The sequence below is a fragment of the Perca fluviatilis genome, chromosome 17, assembly GCF_010015445.1.
Source record: "Perca fluviatilis chromosome 17, GENO_Pfluv_1.0, whole genome shotgun sequence".
Classification (NCBI taxonomy): Eukaryota; Metazoa; Chordata; class Actinopteri; order Perciformes; family Percidae; genus Perca; species Perca fluviatilis.
Window position 1 is genome coordinate 15,751,684 of NC_053128.1, and position 26,272 is coordinate 15,777,955.

The following is a 26,272-nucleotide window of genomic DNA, read 5'->3' on the forward strand; positions in this document are numbered from 1 at the left end:
AGAATGATTAGATGGGGATGGATGACATGTATAGCAGCATGCGGTAAATATATTTTTTGTTTGTATCATACATCTAGAGATAACGACAAGACATCTCCAAGCAATAGCTTATCAAAAATAATGGACAATCAAGCGAGGGGGCTCACTTCATAATTTGTGGTTAATGTTACAGATAAATCAAGCGTAAAGCTTGAGCTAATAGATTTTAACCTGGTGAAAGGTTTTGTTTTATCCATCTAACCGGACCCTGCTTGACACCACCCGGAGAAAAAAGTGAGAGAAAGAAAAAGGAGAGGTCGCAGTTCGGACGATGACTGACTACCCGGTTGAGATTGTGTGCGTGTGCATCCTCGAGATCTGACCACACACAAACACACGTAGTAGAGCTACACACACCCATGTTTCTACTGTTGCTTAATGTCAGTAAATTCGAGTAAAATCACAGGCTTCGCTTATCCCGTTCAAATGCGCCAGATGAAACTCAGACGTGGGTGGGTAATTTATAATTCACACAAGGTCCCTAGATAATACTTATCCCATGCGAATAGGGCTTAAGACATTATTAACATGCTGATGTTTAGTAGGTATAATGCTTATATGGTCACCATCATAGTATGGCATGTTATCATGCTAACATATGCTAATTAGCACTACACACAAAGCACAGTTTAGGGTGATGGCACTGTCATTAGTTAGCATTTCTTGATGAAAAATTTTACTCAAAGCTACAAATGTTAACGTCATAATGTCTACAAGGTTAGGAAGTTTGCTTAAACTTTGTGTCAAATGTTCAAACATAAATAGTGGAGGACTACTTTTAGCTATGGATTCATCTAGTTTGGACACTAATGTGGGATTGAGTCTAAATACAGTGCCCGTGTTCATGGTCAGGGGCCTAGCACAAAATTCTGGGCCCTGTAGAAAGGCGTTTTGTATGGGCCCCTCCCCACATCCACAGCTATTCATTCTAGCATATTTTTGGGCCCTCCTCACATGAGGGCCCTGGGTATTCAGTCCCCTTTTTCCCCCCAGTCCGACACCCCTTTTCATGGTAAGAAAGGAACATGTCACCCATTGCAAAAGTGTGTGACGTGTTTTTGAGCTACGTGGCTCAGAGGAATAAATTATACCAGTGTGCTTGTTAGCAGGATAGATTCATCGCTGGTTTTGGTCTTTCAGAGTTTTCGACAATAAGAAACGTGGAACATTACCAGACATTTCTTTTGAGCCTGTCATGGAACATAACAGAACTGTAAAAAAAATGGATGGAAAGACAGATGGACCAGATTTAGATTTCACTTGTCAGCCTCGTCAGTGACCACATTGTTTTTTTCAGTGAGAAACGAGACAGTAAGAGTTGCATCAGCAGGCTGGAAAGCAGTAAACTCTTGTAATAACTATAATAATAATAATTTATACTTTATTAATCCTGCAAAGGAAATTGCATATTATTATACACAGGCCTGAATTACACATACATGCTCAGTACCTATACATGCACTTATGGAGAGATGTCAGAGTGAGGGGGCTGCAGCTGTTGATCAACAGGCGCCCCGAGCAGCTGGAGGTTCGGTTGCCTTGCTCAAGAGCAGTGTGTCACCCAGGAGGTGAACTGGCACCTCTCCAGCTACTAGTCCACCGACAGACTTGAACCAGCGACCCTCCAGTTCCCAACCCAACTCCCTTCAGACTGAGCTACTGCCACCCCAAACAGTTACAGGTGTTTCTAAAGCAGGCGAAAGCGATGTTATTCTGTGTTCGTGATGGTTCTACAAGAAAACCAAGTCTAATTTTAAACTGACTCCTAAAATGAAGCAGGCATGTGGGCCATGCACATCATCTTTTTCTGAACCCGAACAAGCAGACAATCCAACATCCTCACCACCTCCCACTTTCCAACTCCATCTCCTGTTGCTGTTCATCTTCCCACCACTTACCTCGATCACTTCTCTCCCTATGGATTTCATATAAGAAAATCTGTTTGATTAATGTATTACTGAATTCAAGCCAACATAATATGTTTGATCAGGGGCAGGGCTGCAAGATTCACACATGGTGGAGGATAAAGATAGGATGAGAAGAGGAAGAGGGAGGCAAGATGAAGGGATTATATTTCTTGGGTGAAGTTATTCTCAGGTCGCCAGGGATGAGAACAGGTGATTATAAGAAACGGTTTGATTCAAAGCCACACATGGCTGTCTTGGGGACATAAATGCTTTAATTCAATTTTGAGAGTTTATTTTAGAAGTTGGTTATTGCATGTTGTAGGAATTCCATGGAACATACTCTAAAAGCATTTTAATTTGGAATCCCATGCTCATGTGGGCCTCCTGCCCCCACATTACATGAATATAACATTAAGTTATTAAATATAGAACCTAACATCTGTGTAATGATGATGCCAGTCCGGTTCGGCCGCATGTGTGATATGTGATCAGACTCCTCCGCCTGCGTCCTGAGGGGTTGGCAATGCCCAAGAAATCCTGCACAAGAGTTTACAGCCAGGATTTACCGCAGGGGTTAAGTTATCTGCACAAATCATCCCCTTTTTCATTTGCAGAAACAGTCCTGCAGACATGATTTACAAGTACAGTAGCTGCAGACATGAAATCCAAGGGCAAGTCAAAGCTGCAAATCACACCAGCTTTGCTTCTCTATTCACGACGTCCTATTGGTGTCATGGGAAGGGACATATTCTAAATCTGAAGTTACAAATTACAACATTTTATCAGCTGTAATGGGGTATTTAGTCTCATCTGTGTCCCCCACAGTAAAAAGATGGCCAACAAATGTCCTCACTGTGCTGTAAGAATGATCCAGCACCAACCAAGCACCTGCTCCCATCTCGACATTGCTCCTTCTTTTGTCATTTTTAAGGGTAAACATCATTCTCTCAGTCAAACCTGTGTACCATCAGACACTCACTGTGAACTGCCTCACTGGATGTTTTCATCTTTTTGTATTCTTCCCCATCAGGGATGCAGTGGTGTACAAAAATGCAGTTTAGTTCTGAAGTCTGAGTAGTTTGACAAAGGTGCGCAACATGAAAACAAACAACTGCTTACAAAATAGTACAACTAATTTATATTTATGATTCATTTTCATTATTTTCATGGCTTTATTACCCATATCAGTGTCAGACTATTCAACATTAATGCATATCATTATATAGAATAGAGTTCTGTAATTAGGTTCAGCTGTGTGGCTGTTTTTCATTTCGGCAGCCAACTTAATTTCCCCAGCTGCGGTAGAGACATATTTTGAACATTTTTGTGTATATTTGGGAATATAATGGACTTATTACAAAATGGATGCTATGGAGATATTTCTTTTATTCCAGCCAGTGAAGTTTCAATCCACATACTGTGTATCACACCAAAATAGACCTAGCTGCATATGCCTAGGCATGAAAGTTGAAACAGATGAAGAAGGATCAGATATTAACCCTCCGATCGATTCATCGAGGCCCCCTATTAGGCTGGGTTACAGTCAGATCCAGCGCCAAAAGACTTTCAAATGAAAGGTAGATAATGAAAACGCTGTTACAGCACTGGGAGCGCTCCATAGTATTACTGTAAATAGCCTGGTGCATGGCACAGAACCAGACATGATATCCCTTTTTTCTCCTTATGAGAGGTATTGATTATTATTATTATTATTATTATTATTATATATATATATATATATTTGCATCAGTACACCTTAGTACACCTTATGTATATATATTGTTGAATGTACAGTATAGTACACTTATGAAAAAGCTTTAAATATTTGGATGTCCCTAAAATCTGAGAAATTAAGATGTAATAATCCTATTTAAAAAGACCAGATTTTTTCATTTGTATCCTCAACATTAAGATAAAACAGGGTTTTGAGGAGGTAGGCTAAACCTTCACTACATCCTCATTTCCTCCCTCCTTTGTGTCAGAGCCGAGTTCTTTCTGAAGTGCAGCTCCTGTGCCTGATGCCCATTCTGTCCATCTGGCCAGCCGGTCATTTCTCGCTGCCATGGATCGTCACAAATCACTGGCACGCCACATCTCCAACAGCACAGAGACTTTCGGGACAGAAAATCAATGGGCTCTCATGGGCTACTCAATCATTCCAAATATCTGGAGCTTGATGACGAAGAAAAACAGGGGGTGGGGAAGATTTGCTGGATGAAGAGAGGGAGGGATGGAAGCAGGTTTTATATATAAGTGAGGTTGGATGGGTTAGCGTTAGCCAGTTGGTTTAAGACCGGAGCGGGCTGTGGCTGTGAGCAAGAAAGAAAGATAGAGACAACAAATGCTGCTTATCGTTTGAATTTTTTTTATATACCAGTGCCAATATGATACATAAGTTCGGTTACCAATACCAAAGAGATAATTGTTTTCAATACCTTAGCACAAAGTTGAAGGGTGAGGTGTGCAGGCAGAGAAGAGAGGCAAAGATAGTGTGAGAGGTGAAAGGGAGAGGTGCATGCTGGTGTTCTAAAAACTACGGGAAGATGGTTATTGTAGTTTGGACCTCTGATTTGGCTTGCTCGCCTACACGGTCAGCACTTGGAGCAGCAGCAGTGGCACACAGCTCACAGGGGCAATAAAGGTACTTTAAAAATCTTTTGAGCCCGAACTCAGTTAAGAGGGGACACACAGACACGATACACATATTTTTTAGATTCAGTGTGACTTACATATTCCAAGGATATCACTATCATTTACTGTCCATCGCAAAAAAAGTTCGACACCTTTTTAAAAGAATCAGAAAATCATAGAAAACTATATATAACTCAACTTATTTTATTTTCATCAGTATCAAAGTAATGATAGTTGTCAGTACAAGAACTGCTAATAGCTCATTCGTCATACTTTTAATGGTGCCAATTTGCCAAAATGTAAACAAAGACAGGCTACAAAAAACAGGGCTCAATTTGTAGCCCACAGCTTCCTCAATCACTCCATGGCAACATGACAGGCAGCAGTGGCGGTTCTACATTTAATTACACCCTGGGCGAAAACCACTTCAAGGCGCCCCCCTCCCCCTTCATGTACCAGTTTACTGGAGATGACAGAACAGATGACAATTCAAAATATATCAAAATAATAATGCAAAGTTTGTTGTTACATGTCATTGAGCATTTTTAAGTGGGTATATGGAAATCCTGGAGCTTTCTTAGTGGGTATACTGCGTATACCTGCGTATCACGTAGACTGCACCACTACTGCATTAGCCCTTCATTCATGACATGGATACCGTAATCATACAGAGAGAACATAGTTGCCTACCTTTATCTTTTGCTCGTTTCTCCTCTTTTTCTTTTTTTTCTAAATTGGGCACCTGATGGCTTTGACCTCTCTGTGTTTATTTGGCACTCGACAATCAACAGATTTCCCATCTCCCCAACACTGTCACTCACGACCAGAAGTCAAGACTAAACCAATTCACCTTGGTGACCACATAATCATTTTGTATTACCTATTTTTATTAGCCATTTCACACAATTCAGAAAAACAAAAATGTGCAGGAACTATAGGCCTGTATTTATAATATTATGAATTAAATGTGCGTTATTTGGAAGAAAGTCGAGGTGTGACTGGCTTGAGCCCACTAATTCCGTTCCCCCCCTTGTCCGGACCGTTCCATTTGGGAGACCCAGAGTTGTCTTTGCAATTCGGAATGGAATATAAACAGGTTTTTCTGAAAACATCTTATTGTTTTCATTAGACAAAAGATGCCAAATTTTTCAGTGCATCAATGTCAATTTAATGTTGTCTTAATACAAACAGAAGTATGAACAAGTAGTAGAAGTATGTCAAATAGATCAGGAAATATTCGTTTTAAGGATAACAAAGAAAAATACTATTTCCCTATTCTATACAGTGTATGCTACGCACCAATTGTCTTAATATAATGTTTTTGCAGCAATAACATTTTGTACTAACAAGAAATGGGAATGCATTATGGACACACAGTGGGCATCAATCACACTGCAGCATTACAAATGCCACTGCCAATTAAATTTCACAAAGAGAAAGCAAGATTGTTTTCCATATCTTCCACAAGCTGTCTCACCATCATCCACAATTTGTTTTGATGTTTCACAGCTGGGAGTAGTTCCTACTGTTCCTTTTCCAAAAGTGCAAATATCAACAGCACACTCAAATAGTTTTTTGTTATTCTGTCACTTTTCCAGTGTAACATATGACTGTAAAAACCTGAATTACTTTATGGAGTATGGAATTGGAACACAGCTCAAGATTCTGACCAGGCATTTGATGCCAACTTTTCATCCTTGACAGTATTGAAACATAAGAGGAGATTGGATTGACAGTGGAAGGGATGCAGGAAGGAGACAGGAGATCAAGTCATAAGAGGGATAAAAAAAAAAGCAAGAAAGGAAGGAGAAATTGAGGAAGAGAGAAAAGCAGATCGTCATTATTAAAAGGAACGAGAGCTGGAGGGAACGTGGACAAGACTGATAAGCAAGTGACTCAGAAAGACGCAAGTGTTTTGAATTGAGTCTAACCAATTCTCTTAAATAAGAGCAGCATATCATGAAGGTGATATCATATGGAAATGCCTCTAACAAACCATTTAACATTCACTGCTAGAACCGACTGTAGATATGATTGCCTCAGGTTGCAGGCAATGCAAGCAAATATTATGTTAAATGTGAAGTGCCGGCATCCAGGTCGTTAGTTATTTCCTCCAATTTGTCTCATTCTGCTCTTTGATTTCACGCCTGGCTCAGGTTTTGTTGGGTTTAGACAATTAATCTTCATCATATAGCCAGAAGTACCATGATGCATGGCCAAACAGTTAGTGGATTACTCCAGGTGTTTTGAAACAAAGGTTAATGGGTAGGTAACATCTCTTCTTTGTCATTTTCTCTCTTTCTCTCAGTGGTGGATGGCAAGGTGCTCCTGGATGGCCTGCAGAGGTTCGGCCCCACGCCAATCTATCTGCCTGTCAGCTACCGGATCCTCAATGCTGAGTCAGCGTTCTTCCTACAGGAGGCAAACCAGGACTTAATGAGGAACTCCAGCCTGCAGGCTCGCACCGAGTCCTTCTTCATCCACCAGGCCCGGCAGATGCCCTTTGTCAATGCTAGTTACGGCCCGCTGTCTGTCCAGCAGCCTGTCCCTCTGGAGCTGCTGCAGACGCTGCCAGGGCCATTTAACACGCCCTCTTTCTCTTCAACATCAGTGCCAACATCAACATCATCGCCGCCTCTCTTTACATTCAACTGGAAGGTTCACACCTATATTATCAGTGAAAGCATTCACCCCAGTTGGCCAAAGGTTCAAGTCTTGTTCTACATTGCAGGGAGGGACTGGGATGATTACAGCACCATCCACAAGCTGCCCTGCGTCAGGATGTTCGCCTTTCATGAGACTCAAGAGGTGCGTGGGACATGCAGGCTAAAAGGTGAGCTGGGGATATGTGTTGCCGAGCTGGAGCCCCTCGCCAGCTGGTTTAGCCTGCCCACTGTGAGGCCGGGTAGGCAGAGGGTCTCTGAGCAGGCCCAGGGCACTCCTGTGGAGCTCTACTACATGGTTCAAACCACGGACAGCGGAGACTGCAGCTCAGAGGATTCGAGAAAGGGCGGCTCCGTTCGCCCAGACCAGCAGAGGCCGATGGGCTATTTCGCAGGGCATACACCTATGCAGCGCATTGGGAGCGTCAGGTTGTTTCAGCCACTGTCGGAGCTGAAGCTGGACAATAACTTTGTGGTGATGGCACCCTCCAAACCCATCCGGCAGAGAGAAACCGTCTCTACTTTTCTGGCTCTGTCCACGCTTTCTTTAGTGCCAATTTTCACCCTCAGGTGAGTCAGCTTCCTTCTGGGAGAAGACATTTTACTCTGCTGCTCTGCTAATGTTCACTCATTCTCCAAACTCATTTAAAAAGACATCAATGGGCAAACAAGCATTAAAAAAGCCATTGGTAGACTTTTAGAGGAAGCAGCAGGGATAGACACTTCACAACCACAAATCTGACAATGCATGACAACATTTACAGTATGCACATCTGTCAGTCCTTATGTGTAAAATTGTGCTAAGGCATACAACAGGAGGAAATTCTTAGTTATTGTATGTCCGAGTAATACATGCAGGGTATAATCTAAAACACATAGACCACAGTTTGTAGGCAACACAGTTATAGTCCTACCATGTATTTACTATACGGTTGTAGTTTGGAAATGTTACTTATAACAACTTGTTTAATCAAAAATTAATCTGCAGTTGGCAAAAACCAGGGATTAATCTCCGGCTTTACAGATTAGAAAATTTGTGTATGATAAGCTTCTGATTTGCCACACCAGACTCCAGTCCACAGCCAATGCTGCCATGACACAGCTAGTCAACTGCCCAGCATCTATGTCATTAAGCTTGTTTATTTAGGTCGCTTGTCTACTCATCAGACAAATACAATATCGCGAATGAAAACAACATGGGTGACAACATAATACCACAAATGAAAAGAAATGTTAACGAGACAGTGGCAACCAAGAGTGCCCCTTTGTAATCAATTACCTGGCTTTATTGAGTGAAACAACACAAACAGATAAAACACTCTTTTTTTAATTTTGTTTTTTGAAATAACATTAATAATTTAAATGGACTAAACTGAACAACTATCGAAAGCTTTGCTATTAATGATGTTAAAAAAAATACCTGAAAACTGAAAGCAAAGTCTGCTCATTTATGTTACTATATTTTTTCTGTTTACAGTAAAGGGCTCATGTGTATGGTTTGGTATCACCTTTACAAAATGTGTATTTTTTTTTATCCATACCACCATCTTGCTTACGCAAAATGATGATTCTCTCAATACAACCCCTAAAAAACACATGTAGCTCGGCCTTTAGAAGAGATTTACTGGCTGCTAAAGATGAAATGTTATTGCACCACTTGCAATGGATACAGTGTTTCCCAGAGAAGGTTTGTTTGCGTTTATCGTAACCTTCCAAGTCATTTTGGAGATACAGTAGAGATATAGTGTCGTGCTTAACACCTTTCAAACTGCATCTTTGACAGTCTGGAGGCAACTGTTATGACTGGATATAACACCTTAATTATGCCCTTGTGCTATTCATGAAGATTGTTTTCATGTATGCACCTTCAAAATTGCCTGTCTGAGGAAAAGTTGTATCTGAGGTGATTCCACAAAACAACAAAGTTATTGATTCATTGAGCTTTGTCTCATACAAATTACCATTCAAAGTGACTGTAATTGCTCCACGTTGTTTGATGCAAATTAAGGTGTAAGGAATATGCATTCCGCTGGGCTACTTTTATGCCTGAGATCTAAATCACGGCAGATGAAACAGTTAGCAGCCTCAAAGTGGAGCTGTGACAGAGAGCCTTGGCAATTTGTCAACCCTGGGTGAGCAGGAAATCTGCCAAAAAGCCTCATTGCTTTTCCTCTCACTCCAGTGATGATGAACTCCCAAGAAGTATTAGTGCGAGCAGTGTGTGTTTATCACATTTGTCAGCATGTGTGTAAATGGAAACTTTAAAGGCGGTATTTTTACTTTTAGTGCCTTCTTGCTCCAGCGTTGCACCCCGATTGTTCAGAAGTTCATCTTTTTTCTGTTGGGATAGCACAAAGTTAAAACATTAGTGCGTAACTTTTTGATATTAATAAACGTCAGTTACATTCAAGCCATTGCCAAATGAGTTGATACAAAGCTAATTAAGACTATCAGCTCCACACAACTCTCTCTGTATTTGGCTATGGCTATGTTCAGAAGACTGTGTCGTCCAGTGACTTTCCCCCGCAGAAACTCCAGTCAAGATAATTACCTCTTCTAAAGAGTCCATCATGTTTTTTTAATCCTCTGTTTCCTCCTTGGGTATTAGCAACTGCATGGAGGAGGGGTGGGGGTGTGTGCGCGATCACATAAGGCTTGTATCATGTGGACGCGCGGTATTTGGGGTTTTAAGCCCCCAACATCGTCTTCCAGGCAACGCTGCCTGGAAGGCACTAGGATTACGCAATGGTTAGGGTTAAGGTTAGGAGCCTTGAAGTTGACGGTCATAGCACTGCCTTGAAGTCGATGTTGGGGGCTTAAAACACCATCGAGCATCAACAGTGTTGTCGTCATTACATAGAATTCATCATGGGGGAGACAGAAACTACGCGCTATAGTTTTAAACAACCAAGATACCTTGTTAGCAACCAAAAGATTAAACCTCAAAGCGTTTGAAAATCATAAACTACTTCACAGTACTTGACTGCCAGTTTACCAAAACTCTGTACTGTAACTCCCTAATTGTACATGTGTTTGCCTATTCACTGGTGTTGATGTTTAAGACTACTACTACTACTTTACAAGTAGCTCGGGTGAGTTTGTCCCAGCGGCTAAGGCATCATTAACTATTTATGTTCTCTGGAGTTACTCTCTTTTCATCGCCATTATCTTTTCTCCCCCCTTATCCATCTCCCCTCTCCTCCACTATAGTCCAACTTGTGATAAAAGAATATTGAGAATCTCTCTGGACAGGCCTACATACGCTGCTGTCAGATGGAATAAGTAGATTTTCTTTACTGTAAATTTGACTATTTTCTGCACTTTTTCCGATAGGACTGTAAAACTCTTTAGAACTTTGGGTAAATAATAAGGTGTGTAATCCTCTTAATTAATGGTTTAAAAAAAGATGCATTGATGTAGGATTCTGCCCGCACAGAGCACCCTGAATTGTTCAAGCTTATTATCCAGCAAAACCTAAAGTGTGACAAGGCATGCCTCCATTTTGTTTTGCTTTTCCCAAATGTCAAGGCAAACCAGCTATCACTGTTAGTGTTGTGTGGCAACAGTCAGAGAAAATAAGAGATTTATTTTACTGATTATGTGAAGCATATTTCCAAGAGGACATATTTTCAAGATTTTTACTTTTACTTTTTAGTCTGCTTTGTTTGCCTGTTTGAGAACACCATATAAAATCAGCAGGTTTACATGCACATGTAATTCAGTTGGATTAGCCATCCATCTTTTGGATCACAGTGGTTAATATAGACCTCAGTCTGACATCTTAGTGTTTAAATCCTGTGCAGAAAGGTCATAAGTGGTCTGAATGCAAAGCATTAACAATAGGCCTGCATACAAACCAGAGTGAGCCCAGTGGGCGTGAACACATCTTTTGGTAACAATAAAGCAACTTTTATGTTTCAGTTAATAAAAATGGTTCCTCTTATCTTATGTTGTAGCAGAAAAATAAGTTTGTTAGCTGCCACATGTCATTTTAGGACTTTAACCTGATGATTAAATTGATCTCAAAAAATGTTTTTTTAGAAATAAAACAACATCAATAATATCTGATGTGATATAATGTCGAATTCCTACTGACCCAATTGTCTTGTTACTTAATGATGACTCTAAATTACACCAGCTTGGGAGACAGAAGAAAGTTTGGCTAGCTGTTTCAACCGCGACCAAGAAAATGATAGCTCAGTGCTCAGCGCTGGCTCTCCCCCCCCCCCGCTTTGTATAAAACAGTGGTTGGCGTATTTTCTGGACATAGTTATGCTTGAGCTCTCTACAGCAAGGATTAATAAAGTCAAGTCATCCACTATAGACCTATGGAAAGGTACAGCAGCCCAAGTATCAGTCCTAATGACCAAGAATTAGAGGAGGGCGACTAGGCAAGGTGTGATTTCTGTTTTCGTGTTGTTTTTCTTTCCTCGAGACCGCAGAGGGTGGGGGGTGGGAGAGGGTTGTTGTGGTTGTCCAATTGTGTTCGTCTGTTCTGAATGTTTAAAAATATAAAAACAATAAAAAAATTGATCTTATAAAAAAAAAAAAAGTTTATTAGAGAAATCAGGTTGCTGCAAAAACGCAAACACTTTAACTAAACCTTCAATATGACAAATAACATGCGTGTCTACATACTGGAATGTTTGCAGTTTGTCACTCCTGATTCCACATTGTACTGTGGTACAGCAGTAGCCTGACGTTGTCATACTCAGATTCTAGTCAGAATGTGAACTTCCCGGTCTCAAATCGAATCTTGTGGGCGGGGCTAAATTCGGCTAGCATCCAGGCTAGTACAGCAGGACAAATAGAGAAGAATCATGCAAACATATACAGTAAATGCGTCCCTTAAAGCTTCAGTGGGTAGAACACCAGAATTTTCCCTCTCCCCTCTTTGTGGCACAAGCTTATCATGCCCACAACAGCCTATTGGAACGCTCTCTCTCTCTGAAATGACCTGTGATTGGCCAGTCTCCCGCCACGGCTAGATTTTCTAAAGCCTGAAAACGGGCCCAGTTCTAGGCAGGGGAAAGGGGTGGGCTATGCCGTATTTTTTGCTGTATTTTTTTATGCTGTATTTCACTTCACATAAATAAAGATGTTTTAACCATAAATTGCATAAAAATGCATTAGAATGCAGGAAATGTTTGATGCTCAAAGTTTCCCGGGCGATTTCCTGTCCCATCAAAGGCCCATTATCAGCCAGGAAAAATTGTAAACTAACACTAGTTGTTGATGCCCAACCAACATCTCTTACTGGACTTCTTAGGAAATCAGAAGCATACAGGATTAGGCCAGCGTCTTTACCTTGCTTGCAAATCAGCACACTAAACAGAAGGGCTTTTTTATTGGTCATTTTCTCTCTCATCTTGTTGTGTAATTGGCTGTGTTTGATCTACTCCAAACTAATCTAATTATTTTGAATGTAATTGCAGGCATTTAACCTTAGCTACTGGAAAAACACAAACATTTGTGCACACACAGATTCATGAATATGCACATATACACTCACATGTGCGCACACATACTGTATACTGACACTCACACACATACATTGAACGAACCTGCCCTGAGCCAACTGTAAAGTCATGGTGTGTTTGTCATGCTAACGGCTCCCGGTGGAATCAGTAATTCCCTGCTCCCTGCCTCATTAGCCATGGAAAGAGTGGTGGAACAGGTTGGAAAAGGGTTCTCCAGCTTCTCCTCATTCAACATGCAAATGAAAACACCATTTCCTCCTGAGCAAATTAACAGGCTTTTCAAAAGATAAATTGCCCCAGCTGTATTGTAATTTTGACTAAACAATCCGACATATTCCCACAGAACCCCCCGGGGGCAGTGTTGTTGATGAATGCAAATGAATTTAAATATCTGAGAGTGCGAAGGTATAAGTATGGGATTCTTCCTGCTGTGCCAGCCCAAACAGTCAGCAAGAGTTGTTTTTATTATTCAGAGATTTAGCCTGTGAAGGAGGCAGGGTCAGTGTTTGAGCTGTAAATAAAGAAGTGGATTTAGCTGAGGCTGGTTTGGAGTTATACTCAGACATGATGAAGTGCATCGTGTCAGCTGATTCTGATCCTTTACACAGTTCAGGTTTACCGGTCGTGTGCTTTGGCTGTTTGTTATTGGCCATTGTTTGCTGAAATATCAACAGGAGAAAAGGTTGGAATAAAGATGTTCTGCTCAGTGTATTTAGCCTTATCTTGACTGTACTCGTGAATCAGTTCTTGCTAAAGGTCACCCAAGACAGGTTTGTCTCTTTTCCATTTCCATTTCTGTACTTATCTGTGCTTTTCCTTGTATTGTATCTGCCTCTCCGTCTTGGTCTCTTTTCCCTCCTTGTGTCGTTTAACCTTTCTCTCTCTCTGTACGCGCTCTCTCCTTTTCTGTCATACTCTTGCTTTCCCAGAGCTTGACATGTTCCTTCTCTTTGTGCTGAAACACTGGCATAAAAACTGCTTTGTTTTTATATTTAAATATCCGGAAGACTGCATTAAATTGAAAGTAAATTCTGTCTCAGTGTACCTTGTCCTTCTGCTCCTCTCTCCATTTGTTCAGCTGGCCTGCTCACCGGTGTTTACTTTGAAAGCACAGACTTTCCTCATCTACTCATTAATACAGTAGGTTATTATTAATTTGCGGCCTAGGGGGGGAAAGAGTTCAGAGTTTAGATAGTACCCGCTATTGGGCCCTGCCACCACAAAGCAATCACCAGTTGCCTGCAGCAAGTAATTTGAATCCTTGTACTTTCTACACTGATGCTTTTCTATCACTTTTCTCCTCTTGAGTTTGTGTCTAAACTGATTAATGTATTGGACTTTGGAAGCCCAGAATGTATTGCTCTGCCAAACCCTGCTGCCTGTCATTTTTTCTTTGCTCTTGCTCTGTCTATCTGCCTTTTGGAAAAGGCTACATGTACCCGAGGGAATTTTGTGATCCCACAGCTTGGCAGAGGGTCGTACAAACACGCCATACTATTCAGAGTGACACATGCCTCCAAGACTTCGGAGTATCGACAGGGTCAGAGGTCGCTTTGGTTTTTCTGTCTGGTCCCTTTGAACTTGTGAAAGTCTTGCAGGCTTTTTATAAGGGCAGCAGAGGGAATGAAGGGAGCTGGAGTGGGGTCCTCCCTAGAGAGCGGTGCTCTATATCGTGTCTAGTTATAGGATTACTGAGTAGGTAAGTAAAATGTGTGGTAGGTTCTGTAGGGAAGTGTATAGTATCTATCTCTCTCAGAGGTTTCAACTTGTATCAAGATACATTGTCCACAATCTGATACAAAAACAATACAGATAATTTCGTAATGATTGATATACTGTGAATCAAAGCTGAATTTCAAACAGAATTTTTATTCTGATCCGTCAGAGATTCATACCTCAGACATTATTAATACCCATAGCTGGTAAAACAAATGGGAACAGCACAGACGTACACAACTAGCACTGAAGCTGTACAGTTGAGTTATTCTTGCAACAATATTCTTTCAAATTTCTCAAAATATTACAACTTTAAATTAAGGGTGTGTGATATGACTATATTAGATTGTGAACAATTAAAATGTCTCCATAATTTGCCTTTAGAGAATGAACGTTAGTATCGAGCAACAGTGCAAATTCCAACAGTTGTGGCTCTTTGGCTCATACACACCTCCAAAGTTGTTTTCTCTGCCAATTATTAAATCACACTATTTGCTAGTCCGTTACGCATCTTCGCTCAAGACACACCAATAGCATGCAGTATATAGCGCCTTGGATTTCTTCCCCTACCCCTTTTAATATGCAGGGTTTCTGCAGGTTTCACCAAATTTAAGACTATTTAAGGCAAGGTAAGGCAAGGCAATTTTATTTATATAGCACATTTCAGCAACAGGGCAATTCAAAATGCTTTACATAAAATATTACAGAGCAATTAAAAACAAATAAAAAATTTAAAACATAAAATACGAGAATAAAATTCACAATGCAGTATAAGAAATTAAAGAAAGGCAACATCAAAAAGAAAGGTCTTCAGCCTTGATTTAAAAGAACAGAGTTGCGGCGGACCTACAGTTTTCTGGGAGGTTGTTCCAGATATGTGAAACATGTTTTTCCAAATCCTGCTGAGACATAAGTCCTTTAACCCTTGATATATTCTTAAGGTGGTAATAGGTTGACTTTGTTATTGTCTTAATGTGGCTGATGAAATTCAGGTCTGAGTCCATGACTACACCAAGATTTCTGGCTTTGTCTGTTGTTTTTAACATTGCCGTTTGAAGCTGAGCGCTGACTTTCAATCGTTCCTCTTTTGCTCCAAAAACAACCACCTCAGTTTTTTCTTCATTTAATTTGAGAAAGTTCTGGCACATCCAGTCGTTAATTTGTTCAATGCACTTAGTTTTTGTATTGGACTATAGTCCCCAGGCATTAAGGTTATGTAAATTTGTGTGTCGTCCACATAACTATGGTAATTTATCTTGTTGTTTTCCATAATCTGAGCCAGTGGAAGCATGTAGATGTTAAACAGTAGAGGCCCCAGAACGGAGCCTTGGGGAATTCCACATGTCATATTTAAGACCTTTTCAAGACCATTATGAATGAAATTTAGGACATTTATCACTACATCAACTAAGCCCTAAATTCAGTTTTTAGTAAGTAAGTATCGCTTAACTTGCACTTCCTCATAGCTGAAGGATAAAATCAGTTTTATGTCTGTGGTAGATTCCGAAAGAGACTTGCGCCAATAACATGAAAGCTGATTGGCTGTAATATAAGTTGCATGTTAGTCTCATTTGTAGTCGTAATACAGTGAAATTATATATGGACTAGCGATAGAAACAACTACAACGCTACAGAATGAAAAAAAGAGAGCATTAGAAACCCTGTATTTGCCAATGTAGCGGCATTGATGACAACACAGAGGGGTTTGATCGTAAAAACTATTCGAAATCGCAAAGATAAGGTTCACACGTTTTAGCCACCTCAAAAGAAAGCACCTGAAAGAGTACCTGAGAAAATCCCTCTTCTCTGTATGATATGACAAGACCTGGAAAGAGGTAACTGATGTAGTGACATTTTACCTGGCCAAAGATATGATTCCCATAAAAAATGGGAATAGTTGGAAATAGTTTATTTGATCCACGGTACAAGACATCCAGCCGCAAATATTTTTTCCAACACGGCCATTCCACCGCAGTTCTCCGTCTGCCATGCCACACAAAATTCAAAATGTCCAGTGTTTTGCTACTACAACCTTATGAGTCCGACCATTCATTTCATTCACGACTAAAAGCTGTGCAGTGTGACTTAAAACAACATACTTCCAACAAGACCACACAGGGGAACTTACAGAATTGCACACTTGTTTAAAACCTCTTTGATTAGGTACTTTAGCCTAAATGGTCTGTTTTTGGTCCACGGTTTTGTCACCTTGTAGGGATATTTTTACTACTGTAAATGTTTAGAAGTGTAGAGTATTGATTCCAAATTACATGTAATTACATTACAAGACAAGCAGTAGTCTGCACATATAATGATCTAATTTGTGTTGCATCCAGAATTGTTCTCATTGTCTCACTAATCTTCTGCATTTGGAATCAGATTGTCATGGCTGAGACAAAGGGAGAATTAGAAAACAGCAAGAACAAAATACTCCAAATCACTCAGAGATGTTTCTCAAATGCAAGACTGAATATCTCTTTTCACTTGATTCAGGCTATACATAACACAGAATAAAATATCAAAATTTCCCCAAAGATCTTAAAGCTCTTTCATATTAGTTGTGAGATTCTCACTGTTTTCATGAAGTTTCTACATAACTTTTGGAAGCCAAAATTTCAGTATGTGGCCCATTAGATAATTGCACATAATGGTTCATTATTAATAAAAATTTGAACTCCTCGTCATTTAACCAAAATAGATTATTTAAACTACAGCTCGTTAGCTACACAAATGTCTTACACGCCATTATATTCTGAATAGGGCTGTGATTGATAACCACATCACCGGCGGTGACGTGACACTACCGCGATGATGACATCATCACCGTCATCAAAGCATTTTTTTTTTTTTTTATTTCATTTCATTTTCACAACAGATGTCGTGTGATATGAAATATAATGAAAACAATAATCATTGTTTAGTTTTCCTCATGAACTGTCTTCTATCTTATATTTAAGAGATTATGGAGGGGGAAAAAAAACTTAAGTTGCTCTTCACTTTAGCTTTGCACAAGAGGATGGACAGTCCAGTAACTATACAGGGGATTTCTTTTGTGTGTCTGGTTATTATGAATCATTTCTACAGGAAACATTCAGTATAATACACGTTAGGGAAGGCAGAAACATTTCTCTGTTCTCAGCTGAAATAGACACATTAAGGTTACCGCAGCAGTGTTTTACCATTGCACTTTAGCCTAGCAGCTAGCAGTTTCCTTCTGCTGGTAGCTTAATCCCAACAAAACACCATGGTTGAATTTCAGCCTGCATGCACATTTTTGTAGCCTAAAACAGAGCAGCTTATATTGGTAGAGAGAGCAACACGCGGACTGCCGGGTCGCCCTCTCTGCTCAGCTGCTAGACCACTGTGCTGTGAAGCGTCTGCCCTCGGCATTGTCAAACCTTTAATTTTATTTTTTTACTTTATTGACAATGAAGTTTTCTGAACTGTTTGTGGAATAGATCAACGGAGAGGAAAGAAAGCAGCACAAGCGTAAATGACAGCAAAACGCAGTAATTACTCACGTTGAGCTGAAATGGAAACACTCATACTGCTGCAACATACTGTATGTGGTACGTTAAAGGCCGTTTTATGGTTCCGGTTCTTCGCCGTAGCCTGAAGTGCACCTCTCGAAAAAACTACTACAACTACACGTCGCAGCGACGCAATGGGGGGAATGCAACGCATCCAAGCCACATCGCTGCAAAGTGCGTCGCTGCGATGTGGCTTGGTAGCGTTGCATTTCCCCCGACTCATTTCCTGGTTCTCCTTCTCCATAAACAACATGAAATCAAGGAGAGGGTTAATTTTTCCTACTAAAGATTCCCCACCGTGGTCAGAAAGCACAGGGGAGACACTTTGTTTCTCTCACTCTATGACTCTAGAGTCGGTACTCGCTCCGAAGCTAATCGCCGTCACTCTCTCACTGATCCCTCGCTCTATCACCCACTCCCCACACACACACACACACACACACACAAACACACACACCGACTCAATGCACACACCAGCGTACAAGTAAACATCAGGCCACTTACATAGGCTACGGCGAAAGCTCTGCGTGGAGCATCTGCAGAACCATAAAACAGGCTTAAGGTTTAAGCAGATGCTTTTTCGGGGGTAAGGCCCTTCACTTTACCGGCAGTTGTGACAACAGATGAAGCCACTGTGTCTTGAGAAGCTCAAGCTTGTTGTTTTACTGTTCACTTTTAACTCACTTTACATCATTTATGCTATCTCTTTTTCCTCGTTTTTCATCAGAGCTGTACTCATACACCACTCCCAGCGCTCGCTGTCTTTGCGAGACCACACAGGCACTGATGTCACCTCACTTAAGGCACCCTGCCATTCTCACTAAGTTACGCTACTCTCGTAACAGGGTCATATCGCGGTCATACGTTGCTTCTTCACCGCGATAAGAAAAAAATCTATATCGAAACAGCATGACTTCTTAATGCAATGTGCAGCTCAGAGCACGTAAGCGCTGATATCTGAAAATCTCAGAGATCCCAAAATCCCGTGGAGTGATATTTTGAATGATTTGTGTGCATAAGATAAATATCACATTTTGGGGCTTTGGAGAAAAAAAAAAAAAAAACATAATTAGCTGAGTTCTCTCCATTATATAGTAGCTATGTGCATCTGAGGTCGTAAGAGACCCATATGCAGTCCCTCCAGAAAAACGCGATTATGTGATCGCATAATTCAATGCATAATCAGCCAAAGTCCGCATATTCATGCGGGGGCCGCATTTTTTCAAATATGCCGCACTTTCGCAGCATCATAATCCCCGCATTTTCGTTGCAAAAAAGTCACATATATCTTAGCAGAAAGTTGAAAAAATGTTGCGTTTACTTCACACAAGAGCAGCCATTTTCCCCTGTTGGAGGTTGAATTTGACATGTACTTTGAGTCTCTTAAGTTGGTATCCAATAAGAAACCTATCTTAATATCTGATGTCTACTCACATTTCTTTAAGTGCTCCTGCTGTCTATATTATTAACGATTTTTGAAAGTCTGTCTCTTTTGTATCTTTTATTTCCCTCTGTTTAGACTATTACTTTTATTTTTACTTTAATATTATATTATTTGTATATATTTGTGTATCTTATTTGTTCACTTATTGCAATGACTGAATATCTGTAAACTATTTTTGGAAATTAAGTTTAAAAAAAGCAGGGTGTTAGGGGAATCACTTTTTCTTCTTTTTCATCAAACCGCAGTTTTTGCAAATTCCCGCAATTTTTGCAAGTTCCCGCATTTTTTGCAAGTTCCCGCAATTTCAATGCATTAAATTGCATAAATATCCCGCGTATTCCATCGCATTTTTTAAGAAAACGTGCCGCATAATCAAGGATTTTTGCCCGCAACAATCACAAAAAAACTCCCCGTTTTTCTGGAAGGACTGCATATGAATTCATCCTGAGCGCAAAAGATAAATAACTTAAAAAGATAACTAAAAAATATATTTTAAAAATATCACCAGTCAGGACTTTAGCAATCATTCTTTTTTTCAGTTTTGTTAAAGCCAAATGGAACACTGCTCTCCACACACAAACAGAAATCTACTGGGGCAACAACAAGAGGAGATAGTCGTGAGGGATGTTTTTTTGGGGGGGGCAGCTTCTTCAAATACTTTACTTATCGCGCTGTTGTTAACATCTCCAGGCAACACTTCTACTCCAAGTTCTGCAACACTGTTAACTCCAGCTCTTGCAATCTGAGTTGAAGATGATATATGTGGAGCTGGAGGGGTTGACAAACAGGGTGGGATTAGGTATTGAAGCAGTCCTGGAAGAATAAGCTCTGCTTGCTCTGTGGGTCTCTCTCTCTCTCACCCTCTCTCTCACCCTCTCTCTCTCAGACAATCACGAGCTTGGCCTTCTAATCACTTGTTTATCCTGGATGTTTCTCATAAGGATTCACTTTGATTAGTTTGATCCCACAGACTTGACAGCTTTAACACAAACTCAGAGCCATGCATATTTTAATGTGGACTTGAGGCAAAGAAATACAGAGAGAGGAATGACGAAATGCTGTGGTTGAGCCAGTTTTAGAAAATGACAGTCAGCCGCAAAGCCAAAATGCTCTAACTCATCACAGCTATATAAGAAACTGTTTCACCCACAGATGGGTTAGAGAGATGCACAAAGATTGGAACAGAGGGAGAGTGAGTGTGGAAGACAAAATCCAAGGGATGCAACCACCATGATGTTGCCATTACTGTAGTTAACTCAAAGTAAAAACATTTGTTTGCTCTACAGTAACAAAATGTGTTTCAGTAATGACTCACCCCATATGAACTGTGTAACAAAATTTCAAATTTGAAACCATAAAACGTAATCTCCGTGGAAACCAGGGAGGGGAGCTTTTCAGCTTTTCAGACTATAGTCATTAAAAGGCAGGCGCCGCCTTGATGACATCAAAAAACACTAGCCATTTAAACTAAGGCCCCGTCCACACATACCAAAACGATCTTTTTTTTACCCGTCTTCCCTGGATTCGTTTCAAGAATAGTTGCGTCCAAACGAATCCACTTGTAAATGACTCAATACGCTACTTCATATGCCAGGCCTATAGGCAGCGCTGTTTCTGCTACAGAAATTCACCAAAAAACTGAGAAGAAGAGCATAGTCACTTCCACTTCCCATCATAACATGACTAGCTATATAATTTTCTCTTAATACATCCGTGGACTATAATAACTTTCACAACTGCTCATTTTATAAAGGCTGCCGCAAGAAAATGTGTCTTTGTTTACGTTGTATAATGTGCTGTTGGATTGCTTTTTATTTTGCATGATTGCAGCGCACTTGCATCGGCAGTCAAACAAACATCAATGATCCATGAATGATGTCTTTTTAATAATCTATACGTTTTTCTTGCAGTAGCCTTTCTACAATAAGCCGTGGTAAAAGTTACTATAATCCGTTCAAGGAGTTGATAAGCAGACAGATTAGCTAGCTAGTTGATAAGTTATCTACTTCCACTTTATAAACAGATAGCCATAGCAGCTAACGTTAACGTTACTTCGCTGCTGGAGCGGTCAGCTACTTTAGCGATGTTTAACGTTGGCTACATAACGTTAGCAATATATCTTGTGTAGAATCCAGAGGGAAGGGTCAGGGAGCAGAGACTCAGTATTTAGATGAAGTGAGCTGGTTTGACCATGGAGATGGGACATGCTCGCTTAGCTTCACCGCAGTTGTTTGCGTCAGTGGCCGTGGGAGAGGGTGTAAAAGAGGGGTGTGGCGATGACCTCATCGATACGGATTCGTATTCACCATCCATATGAAGCCAAACGAGAGCCGTTTTCGGATTTTTTCACCCTGAGACCTGGTTTCAAAAAAGTGCGTTTTCAGGCAGTGCGTTTGCAGGATTCATCTGGATGGTCGGCCCAAACGATGCAAAACATGTGCGTTTGCACAAAAAAACTTTTCCGTGTGGACGGCCCCTAAAAGTGATGCCTAACTTTGGCTGGAAAAAAAAAAATCTAAAAAGGAGCTGTGTCTCTAAATTTAAAAGTTATTGGTTTGTGCAGTTGGCCTGGTGATATCTGTGCACGTGTTACCTCTGTGCCTGGTGTGTTGACTTTTTCTTCCGGGTGCTTTTTCTGCTTTCTCCCTATTGCTCTCTCAAAATTGTCATATCTTATACGAATGGCTTTTAAAAGGTGAATAACGTAGAAAACAATCATCATACGAGTGCACACTTACAGGCATAATTATAAAACAAGACCTAAGAGTCTACAGCCACGCTAGCAGCTCCGAGGATATCATTAGGCACAGTGGTGTTTTAAGCAAAGTGCTAACAGCATGATACCATAAGATGCTCATGATTACAATGCTAACATGCTCATGTTTAGAATGCATAATATGTACCATGTTCACTCTCTCAGTTGTGAGTGTTTGCATGCTACCAATAGCACATTTTATTAAAGACAGCAGATAAAGAAACAGGCAGAAAAAGTCTCATTAATAGCAGTTTGCTAATATAATCATAATAGCTATGATCTCTCCAGCATTTACTGTGAGTTTGTTGAATTTGCATTTTTAAATGATCAATATGTGTTTTTACTCCTATGTGATCACCTGTGTGTTTTCTTGTATCTGTATTTTCTGAAGCCAGTCAGATGGTAAGACTGTTTATGCACTTCATGCATGGCTGACCAAGAGCAATGCTTTTGGCCAAAGGGGTTTAAAGCATCTTAATGCCTGAGGAAACCTGACATAGTTTCTAACAGTTGCGTTCTCAATCCTGGTTTCACACATTTCAAAGCACTTTCTTGGCTTTTGGAAATGATAGTTACGTTACAGAATGTTAAAATTCACCTCCTGCTCCTCCAAAAATATGACTCTTTTATGTGCTTGTCTTTCATTCCCAGAACAGGTCGCCTTCGCTTCATAGATACAGCAGAAATACAGACTTCGAGGCAGTGACAACATAAAAAAAGACAAAGACCTAGAAAGACTAAGCGAGAAAAAAACAAAAACTGACAAACTGACAGAGTCTGGGCTTCTGGGGAGAATCATTAGGCTGATATAATATTCACCATGCAGCTTGGAGCAGTGCCTTTGGCTGGGCTTTAAGCTGTATGGTGTTGGTCAGTCAGGCTGTGGCTGGTTGGGAGGTCAGCCATTGATCTGCAGATATAAGCTGGTACTTTGGATGCAAGCCTTCATCATCATCCTGTGGCGCTATCACCACTGTGGGTGGCTAAGCCTTGATCTGCTCAGAGGTTTGCAAGTGTGTGTGTGTGTGTGTGTGTGTGTGTGTAACAGGTATGTGTATCCCATCAACTGTATGCTCTCACATGTGTATCCCACTAGATAAACAAAACAAGGACCCGCTCATGAAAACACTCAACGAGTGCTCAAAAACTGCACTGTGTGCCTGTAAATAGGCAGTGCTACTGCAATAATTTGTGAATTTAACAAATGTGTGTACATACTGAATCTGAAAATTATTTGAAACACGTGAGACCAAATAATAATAATGTGTCAGATAAGAGTACATGTCTGTTTAAACTTCAGAGAGGGCTGAACGCTTTATTTTATTTTTTTACCAATTTCCTTATAGTTGGTTACAGAGTAGAGACTGGAAAACTCATTAACAAGGCACAGAAGGTGATGCAACCCCTTGTGTTAAAAGATTAAAAATCATGGATAAGATTAAGTTGGGAACTAATTAAACAACTTTGAGATTTCTTAGAATCACTCTGGTTTCCTGTGGATTTGAATTAATCACTGCTTTGTATACCAGTGGTTTGATGATTTATTATATTATTTAGTACAGATGAACTGATCTCAATATGTTGAGCTGCTGGATTTGTCATCATTGTATGGAGAATTTCCTTTTCAGAAGAGTTCATCAAACAAAATGTATTTCATTAAAGACCTTTTGTTTATGTAATATCAAGGGGCCATCAGTATGATTCATCTTCATGCAAACAGATAAGCCTGCAAACAAACAAACAAATTCATTTATGAAAGCTTCATTTTTGCGTTTTTGTGTGACTGTTTTAATGTTTTTGTTTTATATTTATTTTTTTAATTTGCTGAATTTAAGCATATACTCTATTAATACAGAGATATAGTGTTGGATAATAAGAAATAAATAAGCTATAACATGCTCTATTTTTCTTGATCGGTAATTGTTGATAATTGTTGAGTTTCTGTGTGTGTTGACTAAGGTTAAATATCATAAAAACTGATAAATGAAAGATGAAATCATTCAGTTTCATTGAAACCGTAAAGGTTTTCCCAATTTGACTTCACATTAGCATTATGAACTGGTACGCATTTTTATTTTAAGGGATTAGCAACCGTAAACATATTATTTACACAATAATTCTGCAAGATAAAGGTGTTATGCTGCCTGCATTAAAGATTAGACTATCATCATGTTTTTATGCAGATGATGCAGTTAAAGTTTTAGAAAGGAAAATACACTTTGAAAATGTTGTCATTCATACAGAAAGTATGAATGACAACATTTCTATGTCTCCGCATCCAGAAAATAGGGGCCTTCACTCTGGAGTGATGCTCTCTTTGTGTTTTGCACAGCAGTCTTTCAGCCTCCACTGTCATCTGTGTCAGGCACTTGAGGCTAAAATCCTGCTGCACAAACCTGGATTGTGATGTACAGATGTACATTCTCTATCTGCTCTTCTTCTGTTTAAACACTTGTAGGCTTAAAAAGTCCTGCATGACCATTTCACCCTCTTCACTCTCAAGTTGGCCATTCTGTGGCCCACAATATTTGTGACTGGAGGAGGTCTGGCAGTGCCACTCTACTTTTCTCAGTACAAACGAGCTGTGTTATGGCCCAGAGGACTCACTCCGATTCTCTTTGTCTCGCTTTCCTGACACAAAACTGTGCAGTCAAACAAAAACATCAATTATCTTACCCTGCTATTTCCAGCTGCTTATGCTGTAAGAACACAGTCAAATAGTGTATTATTTTAAAATTCTGTTCATCAGGTTTTCAGTGCAGAGCCACAGCTCGCCTGAAGTTTACCGTCAACTCTTTCTGCAGAGCTTTCATCCCTTGTTGCCCTCGTCTCCTCACCCACCATCTCTTCCAAATGTTTTTCCCTCAAAAACTGCAGCATAAATTAGCAAGTCTGACTCTTTTTAATGGAACTGGTGTGGGAAAAGTTTGAGGTGTCTTTGCAGGTTTCAATAATCGTAAGATCTGTTCTCAGCTTTAATGAGTAAGTGAAAATCATGTTGAAAGTTGCAGACTGGTTTAACTGTATGTAAGTACAAACACCTACACTACAGTGTGTGTCACACAACTAAACTATTAAATAAGGCACACGTGTAAAAGTACAAATATTGTGATGTATCTTGATCTGTTCGTGTGAGTCCTTTGGGCAGAGAAGAAAGTGACAGGCCTGTTAGTGTCAAGGCAAGAAAGAGACATGGAGTGAAATGAGGAAGCACGAACAACTAAATGCAGTCTTAGTGACAGAGTGGCCAGTTGAGGCTTCAATTTGCTGTTTCTGTTTCTTTCTTTTGCTGAATGAAATACTTCTTTAAGCATGTCAAAAATGTGAATGTTTTAAATATGGGCTGCGGTGTATTGACTGCTCAGTGCTTAGTGAAGGGCTACTGAGTGCTTCTTAACAGCCTCAAGAGCACGTATCAGTGTGTATAAGAGAAAACACTACTCAACTCACTCTGACAATATGTCGAGCAAGGCTTTGTGGAGAATGCTACAAGGTACAATTTGCCTCTTTACAAGTTCTTAAGATGTCCTTGTTTTATATCTTTGATCAGTAGTTTTTGAAAAAAGGTAATAGTTGCTTTATGTTCTTTTCTGCTTTCACATTCCTTAAAAAACTAGAGTTGTTCCAATAGTATCGGAAATGCCTCCGATACTGCCTAAAATGCTGGTATCAGGGAGTATGCGAGTCTATGCACCGATCCAATACCAGGCAAATTAGCACCAAAAAGAAACTACTTTAAAAGTAGTTAATTTATGTTCTTATTCGTAATGACTGTCAAACTAGATAATAAAAAAAAAGTTATATGGCATTCATTCTCTGTAAGTATTTGTTCATGTTTTAAAAAGGGGTTAACCTGAGCCAGGCCATGTGCAACAATGCAACACATCCATTCAGGGTTAGTAGTATACAGCTCTTAAAAAATAATAATATATTATATATGTAGGTTTGTTTTTTAACGCACTGGTATCGGATTGGTTCCAGTAACAGAATCTGGAAGGAAATAATATTCCCTATATATAATCATATTGGAACATCTCTACTTAAAAGTGTCCTTGGTAAAAGGATTTGTGGAGCCAAAAAAGACCCATGCGGTTTTTAGAGCTGTAG

At 40.0% G+C, this 26,272-nt stretch overlaps 1 protein-coding gene across 4 annotated transcripts in view; it reads left to right on the forward strand.

The window, feature by feature from the left end:
- si:dkey-112m2.1 (transmembrane protein 132C) overlaps positions 1–26,272 on the forward strand; it is a 176,571-nt gene that overhangs the window by 42,959 nt on the left and 107,340 nt on the right. For all 4 annotated transcript variants that reach the window (XM_039780113.1, XM_039780115.1, XM_039780114.1 and 1 more), the window contains one exon: positions 6,886–7,810. In XM_039780113.1, coding sequence (XP_039636047.1) covers positions 6,886–7,810 — 925 coding nt within the window. The remainder of the gene's footprint in view (positions 1–6,885; positions 7,811–26,272) is intronic.